The sequence below is a fragment of the Dama dama genome, chromosome 5, assembly GCF_033118175.1.
Source record: "Dama dama isolate Ldn47 chromosome 5, ASM3311817v1, whole genome shotgun sequence".
NCBI lineage: Eukaryota > Metazoa > Chordata > Mammalia > Artiodactyla > Cervidae > Dama > Dama dama.
The window spans coordinates 118,439,137-118,453,926 of NC_083685.1; the positions used below are offsets into that span (position 1 = coordinate 118,439,137).

The window sequence follows — 14,790 nt, forward strand, 5'->3', positions numbered from 1 at the left end:
CAATAGAATATTACTTGTAAATAAAAAGGAATGAACTACTGATATTAATATATGCCACAACATGGAAGAACTTTGAAAATATGCTAAGTGAAAGAAGCCAGACACAAAGGACCACATACTACCTGATTCCATTTATATGAAATGTCCAGAATAGGCAAATCCATAAAGACAGAAAGTAGAGTGGGATTTAGGGAAGATAGGGGACCAACTGCTAGTGGATATGAGGTTGTTGTCTGGGGTGATGAGAACGCTCTAAAATTGAGTGTGGTGACTGCTGAACAATTCTGTGAACTGTACACTCTAGGTGGGTGAACTACATGGCATAGGAATCATGTTTCAATAATGCTGTTACTGAAAAGAGACAAAGCAGTACCTCTCCTGCTGTGCCAACCAGATCCAGTGCTTTCTCATCACCCCAGGTGCTCTCCACACTTGACTCCTTACCTTGATCCTTCTTGTCAGTAACCTTTGAAATGTCCATTTCACTTTGGTCTGATCCTTTTGCAGCATCAGAGTCTTTTACCTCGCCTTTCTCAGAATCTGGTTCTGTTTTTATCTTTTTTGGACTTCGTGGACTTTTCCTTCTATCTGATTCATCCATATTTTCATCCATGTTATTTTTAACTAAAAAGAACCAAGTACATAGTAATTACAAGTATGTCAAATATTAGCAATTTACTTTAATACACCTGGTTTAGCAGAATTTATGAAGTATATTCCAGCAATTTATACCTTATTTTTAATTCACAAAACAAAAACTGAATATACTACATACTTTCTTATATGCTCAGCTGACTTAAACCATAGAAGTAATGACTACACTTTAGACGAACTTCAGGAATCTTCACATAGGAGACTATTTCACCCTCTTCACTGACCCCAGAAAGTCTGCATCAGTGGTTTCTAACATACTTTGTATTACAGAACCATATTAGAACTGGATTAATGCCATGATTCCCTATCTAGAAAAAAGGACATACAGACACTTTTGTAATAAATTTCAATGGATTCTTAGATAGAATTGAAATTTATCTGTGGACTCCCAGGTTAAGAATATTTAAGTCTGTGTCACTGAAAAGAGAAATAACCAAATGCAAAGTGTGGCCTTGTTTGGATCTGATTTACTACTAGTTTTTTCCCCTGCTAGCAACTGGGAAGAAAAGACTCAAAAGATGCTCCAAGACCAACGTGGTACCTGCTGGATAAAGGCCCAGCATTAGGACAATAGAAAACCCCACGCTAAGGAAAGTCGATACAAAATAAATTTGCAAAAGCCTAAATGTTTTGTATATTGATAATCTGGATTTTACTACATAGGATGAAGAAGGTCAAACACAATTAAAAGCTCTCCATAATTCTAAGTGCTACACAGTAACTAGAGCAACGAAATGATAATAAAAAATTAAAATAATCTTTTGGAATTCATTATAATGGACATTGAGCTTGAATATAATCAGATAAGTAAGTGAATACTTAATATTTCTATTTAGCAAATAGTTATTGAGCATCTACTAAAGGTAATTCAATGACAACTTTAATAGTTTCAAAAATCTACCAGTCTAGGTTTCACGAGAACCATTCACAAGTAAGCCAAATGAGTTAGCTAAGTGTGTACTTATTTGGCCTACAACACAAGTTTCACAACAAAGACCATACCACACCATAAATCAGCAAATTATACTGCAGAGCGAACAGAACTGCTTTTGAAAATCACTTAAGATAACAAAGGAGATGACAAGGTAGAATGCAAAAAGGGGAGTGGAAGCCAGGAGACATAGGTTTTAGCCAGGATTCTATTATTCTTCATCTGTGTGAGCTTCAGTATGTCCCTTAACATCTTCATGTTAATAATAATTTGTTCATGTAACATGAGTTTCAAAATATATGGTCTCCTAAAAGGACAGTTACCTCTAGAGTTCTGTGATTCTAAATACTGAAGTCATCAGCCAGTGGCATAAACTGAATTAATATCTCCTTTACATGACAGTCTTATGGAACTCTCTATTGCTTTCTTTCTGGTTTTGTTATGTGTTACAAGGCTGAAGTCACCAGATATTTGAGTCCTCAAGAAGTTATGTAGTACTGAATTTAAGATTTCAGAAAGACAATTAAGTAGCTGAGGTCTTCTTTCTTTCAACAAGTTCTATTCTCTCACCTTTTTAAGCTAGAATCCTAAGTATCAAAATCCAGTGAATAAAGGTAATTCTAAAACTATGAGAGCTTGTTAAACTATATTAGTAATTTTTCACATTCTAGAAAGGATTTCAGAAAAACCTTTATCTAAAGTATTGTCAATATACTACAAATTTGTAAGAATACAGATCAGAAATAATTATGCAGGAAAATAGCTTCAATTACTTACCTCCTTCTACTGACTTTCTGTAATGCACATTGGTATTGCCTGGCAATTTGGGAACAAACCTATAAACATGAGTTTTACTAATCCAGCTCCAACCACCATATCCTGTTACTCGGTATTCCTCTCCTTTTTGTTTCCAAACCTGGTGTAAATAAAAACATGGTGATTAAACAAGAATGAGAATGTTTTATAAAGCCCATGTGGTTTTATATATTTTTACCAAATAAAATCAACAGTCAGGCAAATTAATTTGCCAGTCAATTTTATTTTCACCCAGAATCAAAGATTTCTGAAGAAACTTAAATATTCCTGATACAAAAAAATGTAAAAAACAATTTTACATTTTATAACAATTTCTACAAACTGGTCTGATGACTCACATATATTTTATTAAACACCTATGCTTATAAAATTGCTAGAAAGATTTACTTTATTCAAACCATGTTAATTAAGAGTGTATCAAAAGTAAAATAAAATTACTAAGTATTCAAAGTTGCAGAATCAAAGTCTCAGAAATGGCTAACACTTTTAAATAAGATCATACTAAAAATTACCTGATGTTTAACTGGAAATGTGTATTTTACCCATGTAGCTTGTTGCATTGTTTCTTCCTCTTCTTGTTTTTTCTCCTTTTTTTTGACTTTCTCCTTTTCTTCTCTTTCAATTGACGTCATTCTATGTAACCTAAGAATATATGAATAGAAAGACAGAACTACATTAAAAAAATAAAAAGATAAAAATACAGTACTGAAGATTAGGAAGTTAAAAGCAAAGAATGATTATAATTCCACAACCCAGAAAACTGAAAAGTCACAAAAATAAGCAGATTATATAATTATGTAATAGTAAAAAATCAAACAGTACAAAAAGGCAAAAATAAAACATGCTGTCCTTCCCATATGCCTCTCCATAAGAAATAACTCACTTATGACTTATTTCACGCATATACCAACATTATAATCACACAAAGGATGTTATATACAAATACAATTACACAGTTTTTAATCAACGGAAAACTGCACTAGATCTTTCCAAACCCTAAGATACATTATCTTCTTGCCTCCCCCTCAAAAGATCAACGAGTCCCAAAACTTTTATCAACCAACATTTCTAATTAGCACTTGGGGCTGTAGAGTCTTCACAGGATCCACTAACATAGAATTTCGGCTTCCTATAAGCAGAGAGACAGGGACCCTGCTCTTGGGTGACTGCAAAGGTTGGGCAGGAAGGACCACGTTAATCAGGCAATAATCATTAGGCATGATTATTAGCACAGACCATGCTCTTTTTTCAGGCAGGAAATCAGATACCACTGCACCTATCTGTAAGGAGATGGGTGAGTCTGTGATGAGGTTTTACTTTAAGCTGACTACACTAGATTTCTGTGAATGGGAGTATTTCCCATAAAAAAGAACATTAACCAAAATCTACAGAGCAGCTCCTGTCTCTAAAAGCCCTAGCGGTAGAAGAATTGCTTTTATCATACCCTACCCAGAAGTAGCTAATTTCAAATGCACAGCTATATGGAAAGAAGAGCGAGCTCTTTTGTTAACTGGGGGAGTGGTAGATGCTACAAAGATGTGAGAGGGGATTTAGTTCTTTTTTATTTCTCCATCCTTCCACCAAAAACCTTCTATCTCCACTTTGAAACAAGTTTCATGTCCCTATGACTACAGGACCCCAGAATCCATTAAGTGCACACAACTAGTACAGCAAAGATTCTTCACTCTCTCACAAATGACAGGAGAAGAGGAAAGGGAGGAAATTCTCACTGGGGACTAACTTAGTCTCAAATACCATAGATTTGCAGCCACTCTTGGAACCAGGGAGTGGGGCAAGCTCTGTAGGCACAGCTTGGTGGAAAACCTGACAGCCTCAGCTCCCCAGACTACAGAAGGGACTGAGCCACAACCAAGGAGTATTTCTCAACAGGGATTTTGTGGGCTCAGCTTTAAACTCCTATGAAAGGCCAGGTCTGGCACAGCAACTGAGCCATCTTCATGGACAGTGGCCAGAAATGAAGCACTGTCTGCAGAGAACACCAGTGCACTGACACTCTGGGAACACATGGCTGAGCCTGGCACTCAGCCTGTGCTTCTGGTGTTCATGTGAGGAACAGGTCCACCTTCATCACCAAAGACAAATGCTTTTCTTTGCTGGGGACGCCAGGCCAGTGAGGTGGTATTGTAGCTGACCTACGACTTCCCTCTACCAGAGCAGATTCTATTGTTCTCAACACCTCTGAGACAAGCCTCACGGGAAAAAGCCCCAAGAAAGGTGAGCTATGAAGGGGTTCACTTGCATGTGGCTGGGCAGAAATCCTGGCTACTGCTGGCAGCCTGGTGGCCCCAGGAATCAAACCCCAGGAGGTTGGTAGTATGAGCCTCCACAGGCTGCTCCACACTGGAGGGCACACTGGGGACAGGGGCTTCCTCCATACGTTCTCGGTTCACAGACAGCCGGGCCACCAGGTGCGAAATGAGCTTCCACTCTATTCCCCATGTCCATGGGGCTTTGCTGTGTTTGTCTTCCTATTTCTTAGTAAACATGAGGCGTAACCCCTTATGTTTCCCACTGGTAGGATGGCTGAGTCCAAAGAGTACTGTATTTAAAATGCTGACAGTGCCCAGCTGCTCTGCAGAATGATACACTTGACATTGCCACCAGTTATAGTTCCCCTGCTTTCCCATACCTTCACTCAAGTCAGCACCAAATTTCTAAATTATTAGCCCAACTGAGAGAGAAGAAATACTATCCCATTGTTTTAATTTACATTTAATTATGAGAGAAGTAACCACTTTTTTTTTTAATGTCTACTGGCCTTTCATATTTATTTTGCTGCCAAATGCCTGTTCAAATCCTATGTCTTGTCAGTAATGGATATTTCATTTATAAAAGGTCTTTTTCATTTTAAAGGAAAGTTTCCATTTGTGGTGCAAATATTTTCCCTCAGTGTGTCAGCTGTCTTTTGAATTTGATTATATTATTTTTCCACTGAGAATTTTAAATACATATATCCACTTTTTTCATCTATGGCATCTGGGTTTTATATCTGTTTGAAAAGAAAGTATCACAACAAAAATATAAATTAACCCATGCTCTCTTATTTAAGCTTTTTGTTACTGTTTTTAACAGTATGTTGTTTTTCTTTTCAGTCCTCATTTGTCTGATGAATGCTTTTGCTGAAGCAGGGATTTGGATGGTATCTTCCCCAAACATGCCCTCTTTCCTTGTCTGACAGGAAAAGTTATCACAGTAGATTTCCACAGGTGTTTAGGTTTATTTCTGGATTCTCTGTTTGATTCCATTGCTCTACTTTTTCTCCAGGACAAAGTATTTTGACTATTGTAGCTTCAAAACACATTCTAAGTATCTATTCCCTTTTCTGTAATACCTGTTTTCCTTTTCTTACACATTAATTTTTCTAGAGGAAATATTAGTATCATTTTAGTCAAGTCTCCCTCACCCTCCAAAGGGAAAACTATTCACATTGCAAATGAATATTAAATTTGATAGATTAAATTAGCATAATTAGTATACTGCATGGAAGCATATGATGTATCTTTCCATTTACTCAAAGTATATCCTTTACATCTTTTCTTTCTGGCAGGGTGGGGGTGGGCGGAGGTGGGGGTGCTGTCGCTATGTGGCATGTGGACCCTAGTTCCCCAACCAGGGACTGAACCCACCATGGAAGTGTGAAGTCTTAACAGCTGGACTGCTGAGGAAGTCCCAAGGTAGCTTTTATATCTTTAGTCAAGTTTAAATGATTTCTTTACATGCTCCTGAACTAAATTTATTCCTGGTTTGAAGTATTGTGTTATTGCTGGATATTTTCTTCATTATAATCTTTAAAAACACGTCAACTGTAACCAGGTTAAGAAACATACCCTTATCAATAACCACTACATCCAAAGCTAGAATGGCCCACCCCAGGCAGTCATTATGCTGACTTTTGTGCTGTGTTATCATTTCCTTGCTTTTCTTCATAGTTTTACCAGCACCTACATGTGTGTCCTGAAAACCCAGAAGCAAGAATAAAACCAGCTGCATGAGCAACAGCAATATTGTCACTATTAAAAAAAGCATCCCAGGAAAAAATAAACTTGTCTCCGGGTCACAGTTCACAAGTTAAGAGCTTCTTGTGATGCAATCACAGGGTGGGGCCATCAGCAAGGGCTAGAAGACTCACCACACTCAGGGAACCTGGCAGGACTGGGTGTAAACAGCTGCACTGCCCAGAAAGAATCCCAAGCAGATTGCTCTACACTTGTTGCTTCTGTGCCTTTCAAGGGTTCTATGGTGTGACTGGTGAAAATTCTCAATTCTCCCCCACTGACTTGGGATCTGCCTTTCTTGGTTACGGTTCCCCTTGTTCACCTGCAATATTGCTTCCACAGCTATACGGCACTGCATTCTCTGTGGTTTCCCTTGTCCCTGTTGGTTTATGCTTTGAAAAAAATCCCTTTGCCATAGCTATGGCGGTGTTCAGTAGGCAACAAAACTAAATGTGCTTTTTAATTTGTTATTTTAACTCGGAACTCCCACTGTATTTTTTTCATGGTTCCTATTGTGTATATAAATCCTATTGTAGAGTATAGGGGCCCCCTTATTTAATTTTCATATTGTTTTATAGTTTTTTAGTCAATAAAGTATATAATTAAACCAACTTAAATAACTATCCCTGCTGCTGCTGCTGCTATATCACGTCAGTCGCATCCGACTCTGTGCGACCCCACAGACGGCAGCCCACCAGGCTCCTGGCCCTGGGAGTCTCCAGGCAAGAATACTGGAGTAGGCTGCCATTTCCTTCTCCAGTGCATGAAAGTGAAAAGTGAAAGTGAAGTCGCTCAGTCGTGTCCCACTCTTAGCGACCCCATGGACTGCAGCCCACCAGGCTCCTCTGTCCATGGGAGTTTCCAGGCAAGAGGACTGGAGTGGGGTGCCAGTGCCTTCTCCTAACTATCCCTACATTTACCTATATATGTTTTACTTCTCTTGGCAAATTGCATTAACTAATACTTTTAGGAAAAGTTAACAGTAACAGTGGGGATTCTCTTGTTTTGTCCCACCTAAATGTCAATGGGAAAACTTCAAGAGTTCCATTAAAAAACATGATGGTATGGTTTGAAATGTATCATTACAACAAAGCAGGGTGGGTGGGGGTAGTCACTCATCTATTTCTATTTACTTAAGTATTTTTCAATACTTAATACAAGAATTAATAATGAACTCATATCTTCTTAATAAATACCCTCCTGACATCTAAAGAGAAAATCAAAGTTTTCTTTGACTTCTTAAGATAGCAAGGTATTAATAATCTCCTAAAAACAGACAAATGTTCCATGCCTAGAGGAAGTCAATTTTGTCATGATTTATTATTCTTTTAATTTACTCCTGAGTGTATTTCCTAATGCTTTAAGATTTCCTGCATACACTTCTATTTGCTATTAATTATTAATCAATGGTAAATATTAATAAATGAGACAGGATCTAACTTTTCCATTTATTTGCCTATTTATCAAGTTACAACACTGACAGAACTAATGCACAAGATCTCCTTCTTTCCCATTATATGGAGCAGTTTAAATAGAATTATCTGTCTCCTAAAATCTGAAAAACTTCCTTATGAAATCATCTGGTCCTGCCCAAATCCTTACTCTGATAGGCACAGTGATCTCCTCCAAACTAAACCAGAAATTCTTGTCGTGCCTAAGAGCATGGCCTCTGCCCTACGCCCAACGGCTGAGACCCGTGGAACTCCTCCCTCCCCAACCCTTCTCCCACCCAAAACAAGGCGTTCAACAGGATGCCTTCTCTACAGATGCAGGAAGCCTGAATGCTATGTCAGTGGACTCTGAAGGTTTGAAATCACCAGTATCAGTGACAGAGAATCAGAAATGTTCTGGATATTGGTTTTTTGTCCTTTGACCTCTCCCTTTTTGTTTTCACCTTACCTGATAATCTCATAGAGATTAGTAAACTGTAAAAGTATCTAAGTTATTTTTAATCCTAGGAAGAATTTAAGTCCATTCCATTTGTGTAAGCTTCTATCAGGAGCAGCAATTACATTCAAAATAGGGAGAAAGGAGAGAGGGAAAAAAGTATCTGTAAGATTCATAGGCTGGCGGGGGAGGAGTGGGGAAGACTACAGAAAACTTACAGAGCTACCTTTGACAGATAAAAAATATTTAGCAGGCATACTTACTTTTCTTTAAAAATTTTCATTATAAGGTAAAACAACAGCTATAAAAAGCAACATAAAATATATATTTTTTTAAAAGTATAGCATTATACCTTTGGAATGGGCCCAAAGGGGCAGGGAAGGTAGGAGGAGTCTTTAGTTCAGTTAGTGGTGTCTGACTCTTTGCGACCCCATGGACTGCAGCAAGCCAGGCTTCCCTGTCCATCACCAATTCCCGGAGCCTACTCAAACTCATCTCCATCGAGAAGGTGATGCCATCCAACCATCTCATCCTCTGTCATCCCCTTCTCCTCCCGCTTTCAATCTTTCCCAGCATCAGGGTCTTTTCCAAGGAGTCAGTTCTTTGCATCAGGTGGCCAAAGTATTGGAGCTCCAGCTTCAGCATCAGTCCATCAATGAATATTCAGGACTGATTTCCTTTAGGATGGACTGGTTGGATTTCCTCGCAGTCCAGGGGACTCTCAAGAGTCTTCTCCAACCCCACAGTTCAAAAGTATCAATTCTTCACACTCAGCTTTCTTTATAGTTCAACTCTCATATCCATATATGACTACTGGAAAAATCATACCTTTGATTAAATGGACCTTTGTTGGCTTTTTAATATGCTGTTTAGGTTGGTCATAACTTTTCCTCCAAGGAGCAAGCGTCTTTTCATTTCATGGCTGCACTCACCATCTGCAGTGATTTTGGAGCCCAAGAAAATAAAGTCTGTCACTGTTTCCACTGTTTCCCCATCTATCTGCCATGAAGTGATGGGACTGGATGCCACGATCTTAGTTTCCTGAATGCTGAGTTTTAAGCCAACTTTTTAACTCTCCTCTCTCACTTTCATTAAGAGGCTCTTTAGTTCTTCCTTGCTTTCTGCTATAAGGGTGGTGTCATCTGCATATCTGAGGTTATTGATATTTCTCCCGGCAATCTTGATTCCAGCCTGTGCTTCATCCAGTCTGGCATTTCTCAAGATGTACTCTGAATGTAAATTAAATAAGCAGGGTGACAATATACAACCTTGATGTACTCCTTTCCTGATCTGGAACCAGTCTGTCGTTCCATGTCCAGTTCTAACTGTTGCTTCTTGACCTGCGTACAGATTTCTCAGGAGGCAGGTCAGGTGGTCTGGTATTCCCATCTCTTGAGGAATTTTCCACAGTTTATTGTGATCCACACAGTCAAAGGCTTTGGCATGGTCAATAAAGCAGAAGTAGATGTCTTTTTGGAACTCTTCTGCTTTTTCAATGATCCAACGGATGTTGGCGATTTGATCTCTGATTCCTCTGCCTTTTCTAAATCCAATTTGAACATCTGGAAGTTAATAGTTCACAAACTGTTGAAGCCTGGCTTGGAGAATTTTGAGCATTACTTTGCTAGTGTATGAGATGAGTGCAACTGTGTGGCAGTGTGAGCATTCTTTGGCACTGAAATGAAAACTGACGTTTTACAATCCTGTGGCCACTGCTGAGTTTTCCAGATTTGCTGGCATACTGAGTGCAGCACTTTCACAGCATCATCTTTTAGGATTTGAAATAGCTCAACCGGAATTCCATCACCTCCACTAGCTTTGTTCATAGTGATGCTTCCTAAGGACCACGTGACTTCACATTCTAGGATGTCTGGCTCTAGGTGAGTGATCACACCATCATGGTTACCTGGGTCATGATCTTTTTTGTATTGTTCTTCTGTGTATTCTTGCCACCTCTTCTTAATATCTTCTGCTTCTGTTAGGTCCTACCATTTCTGTCCTTTATCGTGCCCATCTTTGCATGAAATGTTCCCTTGGTATCCCTAATTTTCTTGAAGAGATCTCTAGTCTTTCCTGTTCTATTGTTTTACTCTATTTCTCTGCACTGATCCCTGAGGAAGGCTTTCTTATCTTTCCTTGCTATTCTTTGGAACTCTGCATTCAAATGGGTATATCTTTCTTTTTCTCCTTTGCCTTTCACTTCTCTTCTTCTCACAGTGATTTGTAAGGCCTCCTCAGACAACCATTTTGCCCTTTTGCATTTCTTTTTCTTTGGGATGGTCTTGATTAGTACCTCCTGTACAATGTCATGAACCTCCATCCATAGTTCTTCAGGAGTCTTACTTATCACATTAAATAAGAATTTATAAGCTTCTCACTGTAAGCTTATATTATTTTTACAATAAGAACTTTTAAAAATTAAAGTTACAAAATAAATCCATTCAAGCTAAAAAACAGAGTCGTGTCACAACAGTTATCCTTTTTGTTAACCAGGCGCTAGTCACGTAACTCTTGGACTACTTAGGAGCTACATTATGTTGGGCCAAATACTCATTTCTAAATATATCAGATCTCCAGCACATTCCAGAATAAATATTCAAAAAACATGATCACTCTTTCTATTCAATAAAAATGCTTTCACTTGATGTTGCTTTTTTAGTTTCTTTTTTTTTTTTTGGCTGAGCCTTGGAGCATGCAGGATCTTAATTCCTTGCAAGGGAAGCACAGTCTTAAACCACTGACCCACCAGGAAGTCCCTAAAAATATTTTTTTACTTGAGAAAATATTTTGTATTTGTATATACCTGATCTCTTCTGATCTTCATTACAATCCTATATCATAAATAAGAACTAATGTTCATTCAGGGTTATACCTTAGAGAGGAGGAAAATGAAGTCAAGGTTGTTCAGTCACTCAGTCGTGTTCGACTCTTTGTGGTCAAGATTAGTTAAGTTTAACATGGCCTTTTAAAGACATTAACTTTCATTACTAATGGACTAATACTCCAAAAGGGAGTCTAACACACTATTCATAAGGCTCAGGATTCACTTACCTGGTATGTCCTAAAGATTCCCGCCATATTGGCAGCATCACAACTGGCTTAACCGCACACTCCAAAATAGCTAAAGCCAACGCAAATTCTCTGGGTTTGCTACACATCTGAACAGCCTTGATCCAATTTGCCCTATATTTCAGAAGCGGGAGGAAGAAAGGAAAAAACAAAATTTCACCTTGTTGATCTTAAATTAAAAGCACAAGAGGAGTAATTTATGACAACTTTACCTTATAAGGCATGTCAAAGTGTTAGTCGCTCAGTCACGTCCAACTCTTTGTGACCCCACGGACTGTAGCCTTCCAGGCTCCTTTGTCCATGGGATTATCCAGGGGAGCCCCTGGTGGCCCAGCCAGTAAAGAATCTGCCTGCAATGCAGGAGACTTGGGTTCAATCCCTGGGTTGGAAAGATCCTCTGGAGAAGGGAGTGACTAACCACTCCAGTATTTTCGCCTGGAAAATCCATGGACAAAGGAGACTGGCAGACTACAGTCCATGGGGCCACACAGAGTCAGACATGACTGAATGACTAAGCATGTATATAAGGCATATGTTTCTAGGCTAATCAAGTACAAAATACACTGCTACTGGAAGTTTCTACCTCACAGAATCACAGATTTTGAACACTGGAGAAATCTCAGAGGTCAGTTAGTCCTCCAAATCCGTACAGCTTCTATGATGTCCCAACTTTGTTGGGATTCCATTTGGTTCCAGGAATAAAGATTTGCTTTCCAGAAATCTTCCAAATGTCAGTGTTGGTTCATTAACTTTATATTTTAAATTAATCAATTAATTAATCAATTTACTGGTCATACCACACAGCATGCAGGATAGATCCCTGATCAGGAACTGAACCCATGCCCTTAGAAGCATGGAGTCTTAATCACTGAACTGCCAGGGAAGTCTTGGTTCAGTAACTATAGAAGTACACTCATATTCGTAACATCCTCAGTGTTTTGCTGACTAAACTGATGTCATTCAATTCATTTATAACGACAGTTTAGGGATTTCCCTAGTGGTCCAGTAGCCAAGACTTTATGCTCGCAATCCAAGGGGCCTGAGTTCCATCCCTGGTCAGGGAACCAGATCCTACATGCCACGACTAAAGATCCTGCTTGTCAGAGTGAAGACCTGGTGTAGCCAAATTTTTTTTTTAATATTTATTTTAAATTTTAATGTTTTTTTAAAATGACAGTTTAAAGTGTGCAACTGCAATAATCATTTTATAAATATTTACTATAGTCACAGCAATAAACAAACCTTGGTTTCCTTTACCTGTGCGAAGCCCAATTGGGATGAAGAAAGGAGGAAGGGATATTGTTTTCCAACTGGGTGATAGTCAGTCTCAGAGTAGATATGGTAAGAACTTTGGACCCATGGACAGAACCATTCCATTTGAACTCTCCAGCTGGAGTCAGGCAGAATTTATGTGCAAGATGTCTTCTCTTATCGTGGTCTTCTCTGTGCTGATGCTTATTCAAAGCAAACGAATTGGTGGAGTACTGATTGTGGTAGACGCGATACTTCCCCTCTTGACCCAACTTAAAATAATTGTTGATGTTTCCCTTCATGACCACCTCCTTTTTGGTGCTCAACCGTGAAATTTCTCCTTGAGAGTTAACTACCAGTACCTGGCCAAGAAAATAAAAAAAGACTCCATTTTTTTGTGTCAAATGCATAAATCTGGTCAACTATCTTTCAACAGTTTTTAATTTATCATTCAAAGTAAGTTAAAATACATCTTATGACTGCACTTTTGAAGTTAAAAGCTCAGTTATAAGCTAAAGCTAAATTATTTATCATTAAACAACCAAGATGTGCCTGCAAAAAGAAAAAAACTTAAGCTTTATTAAAGTGCCTGTTATATGTTGGACATTAGTAAGTACTTTTATATATCTCAAATATACACCTGAAACCAAATGTGTGATATATAAATCATTCAACAATCATTATCTCAAGCTTACAATATACAGGGGTTAGGGTTAAGCATGAGAGCATTACATGTACTATTCCCCTCCAAAATACATTCCTAAAAATATATTTTATTCTGCTCCTTTTATCATTCCAGCTTTAGATAAGAGCCCATAGATATATTAAAACAGTGTTTCAAATAGTTGGTTCCAACCCTTTAATGGCCTGTGAAATCAATAGTGGGCCTTATCCAGCTTTAAAAAAAATGAACTATAATACAATAGACTAGAAAAGAAAATACTAGAGTGCTTCCTAAACAGTAAGGTAAAATACTCTTTCAGGAAACTTTTAAATATATGTACTGGGTTGCTCAGGGCTTCCCCAGTGGCTCAGCAGTAAAGAACCTACCTGTAATGCAGGAGACACAGGTTCAATCCCTGAAGGAGGAGGAAATGGCAACCCACTCTAGTATTCTTTCCAGAACAAACTCATTGATAGAAGGGCCTGGTGGGCTACAGTCCATGGGGTCGTAAAGAGTTGGACACAACTGAGCATGCATGTGCACAATGGGCTATGAAAAATGTCTTACTGAGGGTCAGAGTGAAAAGTAGCCTGAAAACCTCTGCTTTAAAGCCTTTTCGATGATGTTACTAACACTGCATATTCTTGCAAATATCTACCCTGCAAATAATTCTCAAATCTGAAAGACACAACTGTGACCCTTATTCAATCACCATGGCTGGCTGGGGGACAGAAATACTGGGTCTTAGCTTCAATTTTTTTATTCAAAATCAGGATTAAGATGATGTTCTACATACTACTGTCTGCTGTCAACAGGTTAAGTCCCATTCTTTAGTTGCAGGTTCACCTAAAATGACTAGAGTCAGAACTGAGCATTAAACCTTTAATAAAGCCCACAAAGAGCCTACCTGTCCCCACATGTGAAAAAGAAGCCTCTATCTCTTTAGAACTGCATACACTAAAACCAACCGTATATAAGAAAGTATACTATCCATTATCCATGTTCAGCATTTCTAGGCATGGATTGAAACTGGGGTGTACATTTATCATAATATAAACCTAACACTTATAATCTTACACGCTTACACTCTCGAAGTGAGGAAAATACAGTTCAAAAATATATGTCTGCAAACATCCTGCCTCTATTTTAAAAATTATTTTACATTCCAGAGATGTTTGTTTTAAACAGAAAGAACACACCTCTTTCCCCTCCTTAAACAATTTATTTGCTTCATGGGCTGCGGCGGCCACCTGTTGGCTCTTCAGCTGACTCAGTTTGCTGTCTGGGTTCCGTAACCTGGTGATAATCCGAGTTGAACCAGATGCTCCTCTTCCTCCTCCAGGAGACTCACTGACTTCCCCATTAGACTTCTCTGATTTGAAATCACCTGTTATCAAACGAAAAGCCAAAAGTAATTGCTAATAGTAAGTAGACTATATATAATAAGTAATAATACCTTACTAATCCAAATATTCTATCTGGTAGACAACTAACAGCCAGAA

At 38.5% G+C, this 14,790-nt stretch overlaps 1 protein-coding gene across 8 annotated transcripts in view; it reads right to left on the reverse strand.

Moving 5' to 3' along the window:
- The window catches only part of BPTF (bromodomain PHD finger transcription factor), a 133,482-nt gene that overhangs the window by 47,473 nt on the left and 71,219 nt on the right, over positions 1 to 14,790 (reverse strand). For all 8 annotated transcript variants that reach the window (XM_061144415.1, XM_061144411.1, XM_061144412.1 and 5 more), the window contains 6 exons: positions 14,488 to 14,675; positions 12,631 to 12,986; positions 11,356 to 11,487; positions 2,914 to 3,043; positions 2,363 to 2,501; positions 445 to 624 (listed from right to left, as the gene is read on the reverse strand). In XM_061144415.1, the coding sequence (XP_061000398.1) occupies positions 445 to 624; positions 2,363 to 2,501; positions 2,914 to 3,043; positions 11,356 to 11,487; positions 12,631 to 12,986; positions 14,488 to 14,675 (1,125 nt within the window). The remainder of the gene's footprint in view (positions 1 to 444; positions 625 to 2,362; positions 2,502 to 2,913; positions 3,044 to 11,355; positions 11,488 to 12,630; positions 12,987 to 14,487; positions 14,676 to 14,790) is intronic.